The sequence below is a fragment of the Mirounga leonina genome, unplaced genomic scaffold (genome assembly GCF_011800145.1).
Source record: "Mirounga leonina isolate KUSES-001 unplaced genomic scaffold, KU_Mleo_1.0 Mir_154, whole genome shotgun sequence".
Taxonomy (NCBI): domain Eukaryota; kingdom Metazoa; phylum Chordata; class Mammalia; order Carnivora; family Phocidae; genus Mirounga; species Mirounga leonina.
The window spans coordinates 11,802,276-11,822,849 of NW_023270389.1; the positions used below are offsets into that span (position 1 = coordinate 11,802,276).

At 38.4% G+C, this 20,574-nt stretch overlaps 1 protein-coding gene across 5 annotated transcripts in view; it reads left to right on the plus strand.

The window, feature by feature from the left end:
• RAB3GAP2 (RAB3 GTPase activating non-catalytic protein subunit 2) overlaps nucleotides 1-20,574 on the plus strand; it is a 96,652-nt gene that overhangs the window by 61,386 nt on the left and 14,692 nt on the right. For all 5 annotated transcript variants that reach the window (XM_035010096.1, XM_035010097.1, XM_035010099.1 and 2 more), the window contains 9 exons: nucleotides 226-316; nucleotides 2,159-2,286; nucleotides 4,631-4,847; nucleotides 5,436-5,533; nucleotides 12,775-12,880; nucleotides 13,128-13,288; nucleotides 14,562-14,790; nucleotides 18,370-18,543; nucleotides 18,649-18,755. In XM_035010096.1, coding sequence (XP_034865987.1) covers nucleotides 226-316; nucleotides 2,159-2,286; nucleotides 4,631-4,847; nucleotides 5,436-5,533; nucleotides 12,775-12,880; nucleotides 13,128-13,288; nucleotides 14,562-14,790; nucleotides 18,370-18,543; nucleotides 18,649-18,755 — 1,311 coding nt within the window. The remainder of the gene's footprint in view (nucleotides 1-225; nucleotides 317-2,158; nucleotides 2,287-4,630; nucleotides 4,848-5,435; nucleotides 5,534-12,774; nucleotides 12,881-13,127; nucleotides 13,289-14,561; nucleotides 14,791-18,369; nucleotides 18,544-18,648; nucleotides 18,756-20,574) is intronic.

The window sequence follows — 20,574 nt, forward strand, 5'->3', positions numbered from 1 at the left end:
CTGGGTCTGGATTTTTTGCCATTCCACCATAAGGTGCATGAGATGAAATTGATTGCATAATAGATATGATGCAACTCTCCTTCTCAGGTACGTACACGAAAACATCTTAATTATGGAGCTTCCCTTGGAAATTTGGGGTACTGAAGGTGTTGGCATAAATATGAAATTTAAAAAACAAAATCGTTGCCTTCTGATTGTTAGAATTGCCCAATATCTTTCTTCTAGGCCTTGGAAAGCATTTTTGCAAGTGAACGATTACCATTTTCCTGCTTTAGAAACATCACTCAGACTTTAATGGACACTTTAAAAAATCAAGGTAATAGGGTTTGTACTGATTGGAGGTTCTGGTCTTCAGATTTTATAATTCTGATTATAAAAAGCTATTCCTGTTTATGATATCATCATGTTACTTCAATGTGGAAATACTACAAGAAATAAGGAAACTTATTTCATACCTTTAGTATTTGGAGACTTTTTTATTCCCTACTTGGTGTATGCAGCTGATCTTCATCTGAGCTTTCTCTGAATATACTGTTTCTTTCTGTAAATATTTCTCTTAAAACTCTTTCTACCCTGAGGAAAGACACCGGTATAGGATGGTGAGAAGTGGTTATTTTGTTACAGTCGTACACGAGTGAAAGGCAGCAGCATGAGGGGAGGAAGTTAGCTGGTGGTCTGCAAAAAACAGTGGGGCTTTCTTGCTTTCAAACTGTCTTTTACTTAGCTTTATGGAAGGAGAGTGATTCCTGTAGATGAAGCATTCTTTAAATTTGTTTTGACTGAGATAATGATTTAAAAAAAAAGTACACTTTGAATTAACGTTCTGTTACTGTATGGAATCCACATTTTCTCCTCTACTTCCCTCATGAACAGTAAGGACTTCCAAAATTGGACTCTTAAGTAAATTATTAGCTCTGAGTTTGCTGGTTGTTTTTTACTGTTCAAAATTTGTCTGAAAAAGAACTACATCTCTAACTGTGGGATTTTAACTCTGTACTCTGCCCAGCTGACCCAGCAAAATTCAGTTTATTCTCAATACCTAACATAAATTAAGTTGTAGTGTGTAATGTGCAGACTTCGTCTAGCTGTGACTTTTTGCTTGTCATGTTAGTTATATAAAGCCAGCTTTATATTTATCTTTAAGCCAACTTAAAGTGGCTTAATAAACAGATCATAGTATCCCCTTTCAAGACTTTAAGCATCCTAATGTTGAGATTTTTTTTCAACACATATTGAAAGCTGACTTTTGGAAAATAGTGAATTTCTTTAGTATATACAGCTTGTTAGAAATACGTCTTTTAAAAAGCATAGTATGTTTATAAAGCTCCCCCATCCCTCCAGGCTTTACCGAAATCTCAAAATTTATTGAATCAGAATTTATCTTGCACTGGACGAGATAAAAGTAAACCAAATACCACTGTTGGAATTCTATAAAATCATCACCAGTTTCAAGTTCTACCCATAATTGAGATTCCTAAAAATTTCACCTATTTAATATGCTAAGTTTTATTGTAGCTATACCAGCTCTTGGAGGTAAAGTCCCTGCCTTTTAAAAGAGTAGTTGTTTTATATTAGATGATAAATATTTAAATTATCATGAGGGAATGTATTATATAGAGAGTATTTCTCTTTTTTAAGAAAAATAAAAAAGCCTGATTGATGGAGAATGTTAAGTAGAATTGTACTTTGGTCTCTTTGCCAGCCTTCCTTGAGGATAAATCTGTTACAGTCCAGAGTTTGTGCTTGAATTCTGGTATCTTTGACCACCATAACAAGAGCCAGGCAGCTTTCTATTTGTCTGTCCTCTGTGAACAGAATGGGTGGCATATGAATTATGGGGTGAGGGAGAATGTTTTCAAAGCTGTTTTCAGATCATTTTTAAAAAATTTGAGTATTAGACTAAGATAGCTCTTTTTTTCTTTTTCTCCACCCCCTCCTCCACTAGTACTATGCCTTATTTCATTAAAAAATTTGGACATTTTTCCATGATGAAAAAATCATCTTTGTCTTAGTAATCTGTTATAGCTTAAGTATCTCAGTATTTAATAGACTAGAACATCAGAGAAGTATAAAATACTATGAGTGTTAATGAAAGAAAGACCTTTTTATAAGTTTGTTAAATACATCTCTTTAATGTATTTTTTCTTCCACCTTTTAGAGCTTGAGTCTGTTGACGAAGGATTGCTACAGTTTTGTGCCAATAAACTGAAATTACTCCATCTTTATGAGTCTGTCTGTCAGTTAAATTCCCTTGATTTTCATTCAGACACACCATTCTCGGATAATGTGAGTAATTCCATTCCTCATTATACAAAATAATCTCTTCGATTATTTTTAATTTTTTCATTGATAGTAAAGATGTAGAAAATTGAGAATTTTTATGAAGGGTAAAGGTGTGTTTTCTTTATAAGACCTCCTGCTGGCTCTCTGTGCTGTAGTGCTTTGTATTATTTATGCCAAGATATTACAGTTTATTGTTAACCCATTTTCACTATCTTAGAAGCATTTGGTTTCTCTCAACTCATTTTTTCAGGTTGTTTCTGACAACATAACTGGACAAGATTTGCCAATTAAAATATATTCAGTTTACTGAAGTAGCAAAACTTTAATTTCTTTTAAAGAAAAAAAAAGATTTTGCTAAACGGAAGAGACTGGGTGTTCAGTGGTGTTGTGAACAAACTCATACAGCTTGTTCTCTTGTCTATTACATCATACTTAAATAGAAATTCTGTCTTACATCAAAGTGTTTAATTATAGCAAATGTTCTATGTTCTCATTCTGTAAAACATTAAAAAAATGGCAGTACCTTGTAATCTTCATTATGGTGCAGTATTGGTAATTTCTGGGGCATGTATGCAAAATTCTTACTTTTCATACAGAGAAATAGTTTCCATAATAGAGAGTAGAGAGAAAGGTTGTCCTCTCTTTCTCTCAGATTACCGTGTGACTGTGGACAGCCTGCTTGCCTTTAGGGTTCATGTCTTCCGCATATCTAAAGGAAAATTATTATTTAAGTGATTTTAGTGATTTGTCAAGTCACTGATAATATTTATAAAAAATTATCTGGTGTATCTGAAACTTAATTGAAGTTTAAAGTGGAAACCTTTTATACATACGTGAATAAAAATTTTTAAACAGAAAAATGGGAGATTTTCTCTCTATTGGAAACTACTTAAAAATTCTAACAATTTTTTTATCCTTGTGATTATAGATGGATTTCATAAAGCATTTTAACAGCCTTCATAATATTCTGTGATTGCTATTATAAACAACAAAGCCATTTTTCAGGATCTTTTTGTTTTTCTTTCTACTTCAGCAATAGTATAAAATCATTTCAAACAATAAGAAGGTTCAAGTTGACTAAATTATGTCTGCAGGACTGCCTAGATATTTCATAGATTCTCCAATGCCTAATTTTTTCATAAGATCCAAACTTTCCTACCTCACCAAAGAAAGTTAAGTATATGTCGTTAGTAATCCCCTACAGAATTCATTTTCACTTGATAGCCCCAATACAGTATGTAAAGATAAAAATTACAAAATTTAAAGTTATCAGTTGGCTGATTGCTCTTTATTATTTTTTGAAGCACTTTTTAAGAGTTAAAATTGTATTTTGCTGTGAACTCGTTTAGATCCTTCAAAAAATGTATAGTCCACTTCTAGGCTGAATGGCTAATCTTGTGCGTGTAAAACTGAAATTCAAGTCTGGAAACATTTTTGTTCCTATGGGATGTAGTTCATATAAGCTCGCTCATATATAATAAATTCAGTACAGCTTTGAACTACTGGTGTGTGTTCATAGCGTTCTGCAATTTACTACTTGTCTTTAAAAACATGTGGCGGGGAGAAAGTTTTGCTTGCTATGGTGAATTTAGGGTTTTTTAAGCATATGTTTGTGTGTGTGTGTGTGTGTGTGTGTATGTTTATCCCTAATTTAGAAAAATAATAGTAGTATCAGGAGATGTTTTTGCACGTATGGTCTGTAAAGATAGTTTGAAAGGTGGGCAGGATATGTCTCTAACTTTTTTTTAATTTAATTTTATTATGTTATATTAGTCACCATACAATACATCATTAGTTTTTGATGTAGTGATCCATGATTCATTGTTTTCGTATAACACCCAGGGCTCCATGCAGTACGTAACTTTTCAACCTCTGTATCCCTGAGAGCCACATAGAGGATGTATATGTAGATACAGTGAGGCTTGGTTTCAGTATTTTTTATTGTGTTTATGCTGCTTAATAAATAAACATTCAAATAGGCCTTTAGTTTACTTAGAATCACAAGAGTTGCAGTTGATACTCTGGCGATTTTTTTCTGATTCTAAATTAATGCAACTTTAGTAAAATTCAAACATTTTAGATGAGTATAGAGTATTCCCATGAAATTGTATAAAAATTGTACTTGTAATATGTAGTGTTTCAAGATTAGTAAAAGTTACTTCCAATTCGTGAATTTGTGATTAAAATTTTAAGCAGAGTACAATAGAGCTGTCACAGTAATTGACAAGTCATCATTTGCTTATAGTCTTGCATTTCACTTCAAATAACGGGGTTGACCCTGATGGCAGAGTCATAGGAAGAGATATGGTGTATTCACAACCTTTTTTTTTTTTCCTATTTTTTTAAGGACTTGGCTGTATTACTGAGGCTTGATGAAAAAGAACTGCTCAAGCTCCAGGCATTACTAGAGAAGTACAAAGAGGAAAAAACCAGGACTGCTACAGTCCGATTTTCTGATGATAAGGATGGTGTGTTACCTGTAAAAACATTCCTGGAATATTTAGAATATGAGAAGGATGTGATCAACATAAAGAAAATAAGTGAAGAGGAGTATGTGGCTTTAGGTAGGTGGAATGATAAAACTGCTCTTTGAATCCTGCCTCTTCTGGCGGAAAGCCTGGCAGGAGTTTACAGCATCTCAAAGGTTCAGTTTGTTTTAAAATTAACCTAAGAATTTAATGTGTATTTTTCAGTGAACAAAAACTACTCTGGATACGTAGGCACTATGTCATACAAGTTTTATTGGTTAATACGTGTACTAAAGAGACAGTGTTAGGTGATGATTTGCCCTCTGCTTTAAAATCAAGCAAACTGGGGTGCCTGGGTGGCTCAGTCATTAAGTGTCTGCCTTTGGCTCAGGTCATGATCCTGGGGTCCTGGGATCGAGCCCCGCATCGGGCTCCCTGCTCAGCGGGAAGCCTGCTTCTCCCTCTCCCACTCCCCCTGCTTGTGTTCTCTCTCTCGCTGTGTCTCTCTCTGTCAAATAAATAAATTTAAAAAAAAAAAGTTTAAAATCAAGCAAACTGAAACATTAATTTCTTTTTTCCTCATGCTGGTTTGCCTCTCTGGGGATCTGGATTGCAATTCAGGAAGAATATTAGTCCAAATGGTAAGTAGCCATTGGTTAATGCATTTTGCTTTTGTTTTACTAGGTAGTTTCTTTTTCTGGAAGTGTTTGCATGGAGAAAGCTCTACCGAGGATATGTGTCACACTCTGGAGTCAGCTGGACTTAGCCCTCAGCTATTGTTGGTAAGCTTTCTTGTTGTTGCACGTTTTTCTTCCCTTCTCATGTCATCCAGAAGTGTCAGTCCTTTTTTTTTAACCATTGTCCGAAGCATATCATAGAACATACATGAAAACCTTCCAAAAGTGATCGAAGAAATTTATAATCACCATATTTAATTGAGTAGTATTATTTTTCTAATTCCCTGTAAATTGTAGCGGGCATATTCCATGGTCAGCCTAAAATAAATTTAGAATCTGACATGTATGCATGCATTTATAGTGGATTGTGATCAACAGTGAAATTGATCATATTAGAAGTAAAAAAGATCTTATTTAGAGAACAAAATCAACTTCTCTTAGAGCAATACAGAATTGTTATCAAACATTCCCAAACTTTGAATATAGGTTAGGGTTTAGTCTCTCTGCTATAACAAAAATAAAACAAAAGAATCATTCACTAGAAAACAACACCACCACTGAATGTTTGCCCTTCTGCACAGGACAAGGGAGGTGACCCTGCCGTCCTCCCTGGTCTTTACCCTAACCACTCACATGCACACATACACACACTTTTGCATCCCCAGTAACACCCTACATTTTGGCCAGGATCTGGGAAAGCTCCTCTATGAGCTTGTTGACTGTGTTCGTGTATTGTTTTAATTGAACATTTACATCCTTTAAAAACAGATTCTATTCTTTGTTCCTTTGCAGTATGTATGTCAGGAAGTAAGGCAGTTAAAGATATGCATAGGTTTTACATGGATGTTCATAAGTGGCTTTATTCATAGTAGGCCAAAACTGCAAGCTACACGAATGTCCTTCGGTGGGTGAATGCTTAGACAAACTGTGGTACATCTTTACCATGGACTACTCCCCAGTAGTAAGACTTAACCATTGATTCCCACAATAACTTGAATGAACTGCAAGGAAAATATGCTGGGTGGAAAATGCCCATCTTGAAAAGACATGTACTTGCATGATTCCATTTTTGTAACAGTCATGAAATAGCACCATTATAGAGATAGAGAAGAGATTAGTGGTGGTCACAGGTGAGGGGTGAGTGACTGGAGGGTGGGTGTGGCTGTAAAGGGTTGACACAAGGGAGTCATGCTGATACATAGTTGAGTGCTTGATCATGGTGATGTTTTTGAAAAGCTACACATTTGATAGAATTGCGTGCACACACATATGGGTGCATGCATTATTGGTGAAATTTGAATAAGCTGTATGGATTTTACCAATGTTAATTTCTTGGTTTTGATTTGTATAAGATGTCAACATTAGGGGAGGCTGTGGGAAGGGTGCATGGGACTTTGTTGTGCATTTTTTTTTTTGTGCCCCTAGTAAATCTATAACTATTATAAAATAAAAAGTTAAAAAGAGAGGAGGTATTTATTATTCAAATTTGAGATGCTTAAATAAGATGAGTACAAGATACTTCTTATTTTTACATTATGTTTAATCAGTATCAATAAAATGTCTGCATTAAATCTGGGGTTCAAGAAACATTGGGAAAAATGAACCTCAAATCTTTCCTCAAGCCATATATAAAAATTAACTCAAAGTGGAACATAAATATAAGAGCTAAAACTACAGAACTTACAGAAGAAAACACAGGAGAAAGCTTGATTCAGGGGAAGATTTTATAGGGCACAGAAAGCATGAACATAAAAGAAAAATATTGATCAATTACACTTCATCAAAATTCAAAACATCTGTGTTTTAGAACTGTTAAGAAACTGAGAGGCAAACCTCTCTTTCAAAACTTACATTTGATAAATGAGTCCACATTAAGAAAGAATTTATATGACTCAGTAATAAGACAAACAATATAATAAGGAAAGCGAAAGATTTGAACCATTACATTACCAAAAAATATACTTACAAATGGCAAATGTCACCTGAAAGGTGGTCAGCATCATTCACTGTTAGGGAAATGCGAAATAAAACCACAGTAGACTCTTTCTCAAGAGGGTGACTGAAATTAAGACTCCTGATGCACCAAGTGTTGATGAAGATGTGGGACAATCAGAACTCCCAACACAGCTAATGGAAATGCCAACTAATACGACAACTTTGGAAAATAGTTTAAAAGTTTACTATGATGTTGAACAGAGATGTACAATAAAATCCAGCAATCTCACTCCTAGGTGTTTTTCTAGGAGGAATGAAAACATGTGTTCACATAGATTTGGAATAAAGTGTTAACAGCTTTAATCATAATAGCCCAAAATGCAAACAACCCAAATATCCATCAACTGATAAGTGGTTAAGTTATGGTATATCCATACAATGTGGAATGAACTACTGATACACAAAATAATTGTGTAATAAATAAATGAATGAATCTCAGAAGCATTACACTAAGTGAAAAGATCCAGAAATAAGACTACCTCCTGTATGATTTTAATTATATGAAATACTAGAATAAGCAAAAATACAGTGACAGAGCAGATGGGAGTTTGCTAGAAGATGACGGTGGGGGTTGGAGATTGACTACAGGAAGCACAAGGGAACTTTGGGGGATGATGTTTATGGTGTTGGCCACCCAACTTAAAATTAGTGAACTTTATTGTAAATATGTATATGTTATAATGTAATAAAGTGATATATAGGAAATTTCATGATTTTAAATCCATAATGCTGGGATCTCTAAGTATATTTATTGTGCTACAGAATTTATAAAATGGATTATAATTTTAAATTCTTTTTAAAAATCATCTAACTCTGAAAGACTATTTCACGCATTCCAAATAACCATATTTTATGGTTAGGTTTTTGAAGTATTCTATCAGTAGCTGAATGCTTTTAAAAGCAGTCGTGTAAGTTTTTAAAATCCTGCCGTGGAGTACAGAGAAATAAGGCATTTTCACTGAAAGCACGTAAATAGTAGTTACGAATGGGAAGGGGAGGGAAACTTCTTAAAAAAAAAAAAAAAAAAAAAAAACCCAGAAAAACAAAAACGAAGTCCTGGAATTAAAGTAAGACATTGAATGTACAATACGACAAGCTTTTTAAAAAGCCTGCTTGGTCACTGTGGTCACACTGATCAGAGGAAATAGCAGCCAGCACATTCAAGCCATGAGTAAGCCGCCTGGCCTTGGGAAGATCAAGTGCAGGGGTTTTGTGTACCCATGTAGTAAGTGTGCATCTTGCTTACGGCTTGCTCATTCCCACAGCAGTTAGTGCCAGTGCCAGAATATCAACCAATGACATTTTTCTAAGTTACTAAATTTCAAATAGTTTTTTTTAAAAGAGAATGTCTGTTTTTTTTTTTTTATTAACATATAGTGTATTGTTTCAGGGGAACAGGTCTGTGATTCTTCAGTCTTAGACAATTCACAGTGCTCAGATAGTACAGTGTATTACATTAAAAGAGTGATAGACTTTTAGAAGTTAGGCATATAAAAGTCATGAATAAAAGGTGTTAGGTCTTTCAGCAAAATACATTATTAGTGTTCACAAGGACATTTGAAATGCTAACTCCTCCTATTATTTTTCCTGAACTATTTTAAATGGTAGTTTTATTGGAATTATGTTCGTGAAGAAATTTGCTACTTATAATCTAGGTTGTGTGTGTGTATTCTTTTTAGGTTGTGTGTATTGTTAAATTTGGAAATACTCCTAGATGTACTGTGCCCACCGATTTTTCTATAAAACTTAACATTTGATTTAGTCAGTATCATATACTATATTAGCGTAATTCACAGACAACAGCCTGATAGTTTTTTAAATGTTTAAATCTTTAAAACTATAATTTAATTTTAAAACTATAACTACCCTCACTGGAATTTTACCAAGTTTTAATTCTGTATACTAAAACAGACCTAGTTTTCAGGAAAGACTAGAAAATAAGGCTCATTCAAAAAACTGACAAAATAAGTTTAAGTAGAGACAGGGCTAACAGATGGCTTCTTCATGTTCTAACTGCCAGCATTTCTGCTGAGGGAAGGATTAAGACATCTGGGATGTTAATATTACAGGGGGAGGATACTTAGCAAAAAGTAAAGTTCATTAGGCATTAGAAGCATCTACCAAGAACCAGTGGGATTTTGTACGTCATTCTTAGGTACATTCTTAGGTTTTTACCAAGTCTTAGATACTGCTTGACGTAGAAAAGAGGAATTAACTAAATTTCCTCTCAAGTTTTCTCTTAATAAAAATCTAATACTCAGATATCATCTGGTAATATGTCAATATGTGACATTTATATGTGAAATAACATAGTATACATTTATATATGAATATGCACATTATGAATAATATAATGTGACATTCTTTGCTGTGATGTATTGAAAGGATATTTTGTATTTACGAGTTACAGAGATCGTTACCTTCTGTATACTCTCTTTTTCTGTAATGTGTGTCTATGTGTATGTTTTTATGTGGTCTCTTATCTCTGTATTCTCCTCTTTGATTATTTTTCTCCTTTTACCTTAATTTTTCCTGAAGCTTAAAAAAATCTGTTGTTTATAAGTGATTCTAAAATTGTGTCCTTGTGTTCTGATAGCTCCCACAGCAGCCTCTGTTTCATACGAACTTTTTACATGCTAACTAAAGCATGACTGACTGACTTTTTAAAGTTAATAAACAAGAGGAGCGCCCACTAAGTTATAAGCAAAGATTACATTGGTGCATGAGAGTTAGAAACAGGGTTGACCTAGAGGGAGATAGAAGGAGAGTTAAATAGAACAGGTTTTTTTTGTTTTAGAATTTGCTCAATAAAGGTGGTGGTAGATAGGGGGAGTGGTTAGTTGGAGAGAAAAATAGAAGAGTTTATAGTATGAAGAGGGAGTCAGGTCATGGCATTTAATTTGTCTCACCTTTTGGGTTGTCCATCTTTTTGAGCATTTTAAAATTTCGTTGCTGGTGAAGAGATGAATCAAGCTTTGAAAGACACTAAACCCATAGGTGCCTTAGAAACCTGCTGTGCTCTTAAAATACCCCTGCTCATATATTTTGGCCTAAAATTAATCAGAGTGACCCCAGAAGATAAGTTCTCCCATCCCGCCTCATTTCCTTTTGATTTGCTTTGTGTGCCCACAACACGGAGACAGGGTCATTTCTAGTTGATTTTGGAGTGACTTTGTTGCTTGTACAGGCAGCTCGTTTTTTTTTAGCCTGCCTGGTGGTTATAAGTAGCCGTGTTGTGTGAGGTGATGAGGTCTAGAAGAGAGGGAATAACCTTGATAAATGGATAAAGTCAGTCAGAAGTTTGTGGACCACACGGGATGTTGTGTGGCAGGTGGGATGCACGTGATGTGATATGACCCCAGTTCTCTAAAGCGGTGACCACCTCTCCCGCATGTCCGCTCCCTAATGCTCTCTGTATATACTTAGAAAGCTGCCAGTGGCTTGGGCATAGTCAGCTCTCTGCAGCCATTAGCCTTTATTGTTGTTAGCATTGTCTTTGTCTTACGAATATGCAGGCAAATATGAGAGCACATTTTTGGCTGGGGGGAAAAAAAAAAGGTTTCTTGGGGCACCTGGGTGGCTCAGTCGTTGAGCGTCTGCCCTCGGCTCAGGTCATGATCCCAGAGTCCTGGGATTGAGCCCCGCATCGGGCTCCCTGCTCAGCGGGAAGCCTGCTTCTCCCTCTGCCTCTCCCTCTCCATCTGCTTGTGTTCCCTTTCTCGCTGTGTCTCTCTCTGTCAAATAAATAAATAAAATCTTTAAAGAAAAAAATAGGTTTCTGGATAAGATGAGGTAGAAAGGAGGCTGACATAGGGAGAGAGCTAAGAGGTTTGAACAGAAAAGGGAGAAATAGACTCCTTTTGAAAGTGTGTGTTTATTTTTTATTTGTGCAAATTATGTGTACATGTACATGTCTATACACATGTACAGTTTTTTATTTTTATTTTATTTTATTTTATTTTTATTTATTTATTCATGAGAGACAGAGAGAGAGAGAAGCAGAGGGAGAAGCAGGCTCCCAAGGAGCAGGGAGCCCGATGCGGGACTCAATCCCAGGACTCTGGGATCATGACCTGAGCCGAAGGCAGACGCTTAACCGTCTGAGCCACCCAGGCGCCCATGTACAGTTTTTTAAAGAGAAAAAACGTGTGTTAGAATCAGGCAGCTCTTGGTTCAGACTTCAGTCCTGACTCATTAGCTATATTGTGCCGGGTAAGTTCCTTTTCCTTTTCATCATTTGTAAAATCTGGGAGACCATTCCTGCCGCGAGGTTGTTGGGATTGGACGGGGTGATGCCTGGCGAGTACTAACCTCTCCTGGTCCTTCGGTCATTCTCCCAAGTTCATTTCCTTCACACACGACTTCAACTTCCTACTCTTCTTCATTTTTTTTTTTTTTAAAGATTTTATTTATTTATTCATGAGAGACAGAGAGAGAGAGGCAGAGGGAGAAGCAGGCTCCCAAGGAGCAGAGAGCCCGATGCGGGACTCGATCCCAGGACCCTGGGATCATGACCTGAGCTGAAGGCAGACGCTTAACCAACTGAGCCACCCAGGCGCCCTCTTCTTCATTTTTGAAAAGTATTTGTACTAAGATATTTAAACTGGTAATCAACCTTTTATTCTCAAGTCTTTTTTGTTTTTGTTTTTGTTTTTTTACACGAAGGTCCTGCAGAACTAACGCAGCCAGGCCTTTCACAATCACTAGCAGTTACAGGTGCGGTGCCATGCTATTGAACTTCTCATTATCCCAGAATTACCTATGTGCAAATTTTGTACATCTTAAAATATTTCAGTTTTAAGTAGATAGGCTGGTTCATGGGCATCTTAAAAGTCACTTACATTGATTTAGGTGTTTTTGCTTATAAAGTCTGTTTCTCATGTCCTATTATTGTGATTTAAAAACTAGAATCTGATAGTTTTACTTATCTATTCACCACTTCCAAGTCCACAGTACCTTGTAGCCAGTGTGGGGTAAGGTTCACAGCTCCACATCCTCCCTTTCCTCCCATCAGCTGAGTGGCTTCCCACCAATCTATTCAATAATCTATGCTAACTTGGTAGTAACCTTTCTGTTAATATGCCCCCTAATCAAGGTTCAACCTGGAAGGCAATGCTTAACCCAAAGAAGAGATGGAAACGGTGGAAGTTCCATATCTAACAGATGGTAAAGAATCTCTTAAGTAGACAGGGTACCTTGTTCTACCTCTCATGTTACGTGATGTAATGAGCAGCCCCTTATTTCTCACCCTGAAGGACTGAATCCCTCATATACACATGTGTGCTTCCTTGAAAACTGCAGCATTCTGTTTGCTTTTTTTATTACTGAAAATTATTTAAATTTGATTTCAGTCTCTGCTCCTGAGTGTTTGGCTGTCTAAGGAGAAAGATATTTTGGATAAACCACAGTCTGTGTGCTGTCTTCATACGATGCTGTCCCTTCTGAGCAAGATGAAAGGTAAAAGGCTGGTGGCTGTTGCAGTTCCATGGCCCTTGAGATGTGGACCACTGCTCTTGGAAATGACCTGAGCTGAAAGCAGGCGCTTAACTGACTGAGCCACCCAGGCGCCCCGTGGGTTAATCTTCTAATTCAGAAATTTACAAATACATACTGGGGAATTTAGTTTCAACATTATGTTTAATGTTAAAGGTTGAACTGAGAGAACCGACAAGCTCAGTTTCTGACTTTCTCTTTCTGCCCGCAGTGGCCATCGATGAGACCTGGGACTCCCAGCCTGTGTCTCCCTGGTGGCAGCAGATGCGCATGGCTTGTGTTCAGTCTGAGAACAACGGAGCTGCTCTGTTGTCTGCACACGTTGGGCATTCTGTTGCCGCACAGATCTCGAACATCATGACTGAGAAAAAAGTAAGTGGGCAGGGGTGCACCTGTCCTTGGATAGGCTGGATCTCTAGCTGTCCAGCCTGCTTGTCCTCGTCTGGGGCTGCAGTGTCTCTGGTGTTATGGAACATGTAGAGTTTGAAGTGTGTGCCCAGCAGGTTCTCATCTGTCTTTGTGGGAGTGAGGGGTGCTGCCCTTAACTGGTTTATTCAGATGACATGCATACTTGAACTTGGCCGTCACCTCGTACTTTCCACCTCGAGGGGAAAAGTACTGCAGTTGGAGGGCAGAGACCTGGCTCTCTGCCTGCAGCTGGGATTTGTGGTAAGTCCCTTAAACATGAGTCTCCTACTTCAGGTTCTTCGTCTAAAGGAGGTCAGGGTTAGACTGCATTATTTCTGAGGTTTGTTGTAGCTCTTGAGTTCTACAATTGTATTTATAACCCTCCCCCCTTTATAAACAAAAGTTGTTTTGGGCATAGAGTGTTGAAGGACTTGAATAAAAGTTTCCTATTGACCTTTTGCTTTGTGATTTTTCCTCATGTCTTATAAAGACTCAAATTTATTTTTAAAAAAACAAAACATCTCTTGTATCTCATGGTAGATCAAATTTTTTCTAGGGGGACATGGATTTAATTGGATGAGTCACTTAAATAGGCCTGTAGAGATTCACTTAACATTGTCAGTCTCAGTAGTTCATATGCTAAACTGAATATTACTGGCTTAAGATGTTTATGAAAATGGAGAGAGAAGGAATTTGAGACACATTTTGTATGTTGGCGAGTGCCTTCTGAAGAGTGAGCACTACCCTGGTACTGACAGAAAAGACCGTGGCCCTTGTCAGAGATGGTCCTGCAGACTTGTTAGTACGCATCGCATGAATCAGGGGCCTTGCCGCAGGTCTTTCTGTAAATGTCCAGGCTCTGTCACTGTTGCCCCCGAATCCAGTCTTCTCCTGTCACTCATGTTCCATCCGGCCAAGCAGTAATATTTGTGAACCGGCGTCTGTGTGTTGCTTCGTGACGTAACCTGACGGTCCCTCAGCTCTCGAGTCAAAAGCTCATTCAAGGGCGCCTGGGTGGCTCAGTCGGTTAAGCAGCTGCCTTCGGCTCAGGTCATGATCCCAGGGTCCTGGGATCGAGTCCCGCATCGGGCTTCCCGCTCCTTGGGAGCCTGCTTCTCCCTCTGTTTCTCTCTGTCTCTCATGAATAAATAAATAAAATCAAAAAAAAAAAGAGCTCATTCAAGTGACTGTTGATCCACAACCTTAGCCAGAGAATCACCAGTGCATTTCCTGTTAGTTTTCCCAGACAGTTTTGGGTGCTGATTCTGAGGCCCTCACCGATTCCTGGGAAGCCCTTTCTCTGGACACTGAATACTGGAAGCTTCTACTGAAACAGCTGGAGGACTGTCTCATACTTCAGACTTTACTTCACAGCAAAGCAAACACGTCAACCTCCAAAGTGTCGTTGCTGCAGGCTGAGCCCCTCCCGAGGCTTTCTGTCAAAAAGTTATTGGAAGGAGGAAAAGGTAAGCTGCAGTTATTTGAGCATTGCACATATAGATCTACATGTTTATGGTGTGGGCGTTTCTGGTGGTTCTTATAGAAATGATCGAAAGGATGGGGAAAGAGAAATACATTGAGATTTTAAAAACTAAAAATAACCCAACGCGTATTTCTTCTCAATTAATCTTCTCAAAGTCTGCTTCTGTCCATTCCCTGCTCGGGAATCTGCACTACTTCCCCCTGCCTTAGAGAATTAGCCGTGGTTCTCAGAGAGTGCTCAGAGGACCTCAAGAGCCCTCCCTTTTCCGACTTCATGTCTGTGGGAGGCTGGCTTTGCCTCCCTTACTTCAACCAGCACAGCAGATCCCAGTAGATGGAATGCAGAAGCTGATTGGAGAATCCAGATACAAGCTAGACAGTGGAAGAGATCTGCAAAGGTTGTAGTGTTACTCGTCTCACGAAACGTCTTTTCTTGCTTTGGGAAATATATTTTCATAAAATGTTATTAACATGTAATAGGTTTATTATTTGTATTTAAAAATGAATTAATAAGAATATTTTAAAGTTTTCTAAATTTTAACTTCTGAGATCATGAATATGAATAAATATAATCCACAAGCTAAAGTTCTTTGAGATCGTCAGTAATTTTTAAGAATTTAAGGAGATTCTGAGACTTAAGAAATTCAAGAACTTCTGGAACAAATAGAAACTGGTTCTCTAAGAACTTCTGGCTTTGAATCTAACCGATTTTTCCATTTCTTGCTCGTTGCTTGATTGTGGTTCAAATGAAGCATCTGTGTGATTCCCACCTCTAGGTCTGAGCCTGGCCCCTTCCCTTTCCCCACCTGTCCCATTCTGGATTCTAAATTGTACTTACTCCTTTTTCGAGGCCCAGCTCAAATACTACGTCCTCTAAGAAACTGCCCATGGTCCACTAGCTGCAAATTTTTTCTTCTTCCTCCTAACTTCCGCGGAACTTTATACCTCTTCTGTGATTTATCACTTTCTGCTGTCCTGGAACCATTGGGTTCTTGTGCTTATATCCTGCAGGACCATAAGCATCGTAAATTTTTAGTTGTCTTGGTGTACTTTCTTTTTACCAGCAGCTCTGTCAGGCATTTGATACTGGACTGTCCGTATTCCTGGATTTCTAAATACCCATGTATTTATAGATTTTTATTTAGTTAATGTGTCTTCCTATTCTTTCTAAGACTGTAAGCTTCAGCCCGAGAGGCAGGCTTTAGGTTTGGCACACACGTAGTAGCCTCCGGAGCTGCTCTCAAGGAACGTAGGCTGCAGATGCCGTCTTGGCGCTTGCCTTCTGCCTTGTCCCAGTTTGCCAGTGTAGCCCGGAAAGAGCTTATACACTTGCTTGGAGCTCTGGTTTTTGTGACTGCCAGTCACATCTCCAGATCCCCTGGCTCTGGTGGCCAGTGGAGCTTATGCGTGTGGTCCCATACTTTTAAAAGCTGATGTCTGACAAGTTACCTTGGTGGTGCATTTGGCTCAGCGTCCGACCCTTGGTTTCGGCTCAGGTCGTGAGATTGAGCCCTACCCTGGGCTCTATGCTCAGCATGGAGTCTGCTTGAGATTCTCTCTCCCTTTGCCCTTCTCACTTGTGTTGTATGCGCTTTCTCTTTCTCATATAAATAAATAAATCTTAAAATAGAAGAAAGCTGATACCGGAGGTTCTGGCTTTCAGTCAGCCTGAATGTAGGTGTGTGAAGATCCTCTCTTACAGGACACTGGCTGGTCTTGGCACTTCCTCAGCTACTGGGAGCTTTTAAAAATCTACTGGGCTGCTTGGATAAACGACAAGTTTCATCTCCTACACAAGGCCACTCCTTGAAGACTGGAAGAGTCAAGCAAAAGGAAGAAATAGAGAAATATGTTCCAAGTCCAAGAACAAGATAAAACTTCGGGGGGGGGGGGAACCCTTAATCAAATGGATAAAAGTCATTTTCCTGATAAAAAGCCCAAAATTATAGTCCGAAAAATGCTCACCAAACTGGGGAGAAGAATGGATGAGCATAGTGATAACTTCAAGGAGATGGAAAATAAGTAGACATCACAGAGCTTGAAGAATACAGTAACTGAACTCAGTATATGCTAGAGGGTTTCAACCGCAGACTAGGTGAAGCAAAAGAAAGGACCAGTGAACCCAAAGGCAGGGCAGTAGAACTCACCCAATCAGACAGTTGCAGATATAAGTTGTTAGTTCTAAGCTCATGGTAACCACAAAGCAAAAACCTGTTGTAAATACACAAAAGATAAAGGACTATAAGCATATCACCAAAGAAAGTTAGCAAAACAAAGAGGAAGAGAGCAAGAGAAGAAGAAAGGAACAGAGGAATGATTAAAGCAGCCAGAGAATAACATAGCAATGAGCAACACCTACTAGTAATTACTTTAATTATAACTGTGCTAAATTTTCTAATCAAAAGACAGAAGGTGGCTGAATGGGTGAAAAAAACCAAGCCCCATATATATGCTGCCTAGAGACTCCCTTTAGATGGATGGACACACAGAGACTGAAAGAGAAGGGATGGGAAAAGATGCTCCATGCAAATGGAAACTTTTTTTTTTAAGTTTAAATTATGTTTTTTAAAAAAAAGACGTGAAAATTTTTAAATTATAAACTCTACACTCCTTGCTGCCCCCTGCTGATAGGGTAGGACCATCACTGTGATACTAACCTAAGCAATATAAGCAAGGGCTTGATTCTGGAATGGAAATTACCAAATGATTTGGAAGTCAAACATAAGAAACTGGAATAGCCAGCACACTGCTGCCATTTATTATCCCTGATAATGGTGATTTTACTGTGAAGCATTCTTTTTTGTGGAAAGGTTTATATTTGAATCAAAATAGGAAGAAAGAAAAGGTGTTGATAAATTATAGAAGAATGTATAATTTGTTTTAGGTAATAAACAGGACTCTTTGTCTTGAGTGTTTTTCAGTTTGCATTTAGAATTTTTTGGCCTGTGTCGATGATTGAAACATGGCATAGCATCATGTTTCTTAGATGTGGCTAAATTTTGCCCATAAATATTCCATGTAGGCAAGTTAGTTGACTATTAAAAGTAATATGTTGCCCTAAGAAGCCTAGATAGGTATCATACTAATCAGTCTGTTTCATTTATATGTAAATGAAAATGTGTTAGGGGCGCTGGGTGGTTCAGTCTGTTAAGTGTCTGCCTTTGGCTCAGGTTATGATCCCAGGGTCCTGGGATCGAGCCCCGCATCAGGCTCCCTGCTCCGCAGGAAGCCTGCTTCTCCCTCTCCCACTCCCCCTGCTTGGGTTCCCTCTTTCGCTGTGTCTGTCTCCGTCAAATAAATAAATAAAATCTTAAATGAAGGAATGAATGAATGAATGAATGAAAGTGTTTTAAAGATGTATTCACCCCTTCATCTGTGTCTGATAAAGTATATTTTGAATTTGTGGACATGGAAGCTGTGTGGTATACAAATAGGTACATGCATTTATATATATCTAACATGGGAGTATAGAGCTGTCTGTCCTTAGATACCAGATACCCCACTTGCCCTTGCTGTTTTTGGTGAACACTGTAAATTTTCATTTTCTTATCTCCACACTGTAGGTGGCATAGCAGACAGTGTAGCCAAGTGGATATTTAAACAGGACTTCAGCCCTGAAGTATTAAAACTGGCTAATAAGGAAAGAGATGCAGAAAACCCAGATGAACCCAAAGAAGGTATTAACAGAGATTTACTTGAAGTGTCAGAGGTGGACATGAACCTAGGAGCTATACCAGGTAATCCATAAATACGGAAAAATATACAGTCCAGAGTGGAGGGGATGTGGCTACGTCTTTGTTAGGGAAAGAATAATAAATCTGTCACTCTCCTGTGGCTTTCAGACTTGCTGCATTTAGCCTATAAGCAGTTTCCGTGTAGCCTTGAGCTAGACGTGCTGCACGCACATTGCTGTTGGGAGTATGTTGTGCAGTGGAATAAAGATCCAGAGGTAAGATTCTCGCTCCTTCTTTCCTGTTAATTCTGTTGTTGTGCTCATGTTGTATATATGTGGGACTGTTTAATTCAGTAACTTACTGTAAACACTGGACTTTTCCCCTTTGAGATGCCTCTTGTACGAGGAGCTGTGCTAGGCCTTTTTCATGCATTCTCTCTCAGTCCTCAGAGAGAACCTGTGAGGTGTGGACATTGTCACTACCCCACTCTGGAGAAGAGAAAACTAGGCTCAGAGAAGTTCAGTTCCATGCCCCAGGGCACACTGCTAAGTCAGGGTCTGGACCAGGATTTAAGCCTAGGTTTCTTTGTCTTTTTTGTTTGTTTGTTTGTTTGTTTGTTTTGTTTCTTTGTCTTTAAAGCCAGTGTGTTTTGCCCCATCCTAGTTAGGTTGTGATAAGTATATTTTTTATTTCCTTTTGAATTCCTACATGAGACGGCACCCACTTAACAGAAACTTTTTAATATCGTAGTTATCAGGATAAAAGCCAGGGTGAAGATCCTGATGTTAACCTAGTGTCTGCTTATTTAGATATCCCTGTGTTTGTTCATCACTTCTCTTAGGTTTGTCTCAGAAAAATCAAGAAAGCCATGCTGTGTACAAGGCTGACTCTAGTCCAGGGTTAGCTAACTATGCCTTTTCAGCTCTCTGCTGGGGCATCATTTTCTGCCACTTTCTCTCCCAGTACAGTCATAGTCTGGAAGCAGAATAGGAAGAAGGCCCCAAGCTGGGGGGGCAGGAGACCTGAATTTGGGTCCTAGCTGAATTTCTGACAAGTGTCTGGGTTTGGGCCAGTCACTGAATCTCAGAAACTGTTTGTTCCTTCCTCTACCCTTTTTTTTTTTTTAATGAAGGTGCCAATCCTTCAGGATTGATGCCAGGATTAAGTAAGATGTAAAAACATAGGATGGATATTCCTCTTTGCCAGTAAGTCCTTCACTTAGGTCTCCCTAGTCGGTGCTCTGGTAAATTATCCCTCTCAAAGCAAACTACTTTATTGTCCTTATGTCAGGTTGCACTTTTGAAGAAAAAAATCTCACTGATGAACCAATTCATACTAATACATTAATTAATGATACTCTGCCTCCCCCCCCAAAAATGTTGTCTTTAATATGTAATCACTTTCATATTAAAGGAAAAGATTTTTTTTTAAAGTGCTTTAAACAAACGAATGGGCTTTGATCAATTAAATCTTGACCAAAAAGTGATTTTAGCCCAGGGGACCCTCCTGATGGCCCTCGAGTCACCCTCTTCAGTGGCCTGCATGATAATTGTGTTTGGGCTCTCTACTTAAATGAAAATTTTTCCTACATGAAAAAAGAATGTTAGGACCATAATAAGGACATAATAGTTTCTAAAATCTGAATAGATTAATTCCAGATTCAGGTCTAACACAGTGATATGTAAGAAGAAAACTGTTTTACATCATTCATTATAAACTGAAGGCAGGGCGCCTGGGTGGCTCAGTCGGTTAAGCGACTGCCTTCGGCTCAGGTCATGATCCTGGAGTCCCGGAATCGAGTCCCACATCGGGCTCCCTGCTCGGCGGGGAGTCTGCTTCTCCCTCTGACCCTCCCCCCTCTCATGTGCTCTCTCTCATTCTCTCTCTCTCAAATAAATAAATAAAATCTTAAAAAAAAAAAAAAAGTCATTCATTTCCTCCCTTAAAATCCAGGGAAAAGAGGGCGCCTGGGTGGCTCAGTTGGTTGGGTGACTGCCTTCGGCTCAGGTCATGATCCTGGAGTCCCTGGATCGAGTCCCGCATCGGGCTCCCTGCTCGGCAGGGGGTCTGCTTCTCCCTCTGACCCTCCCCCCT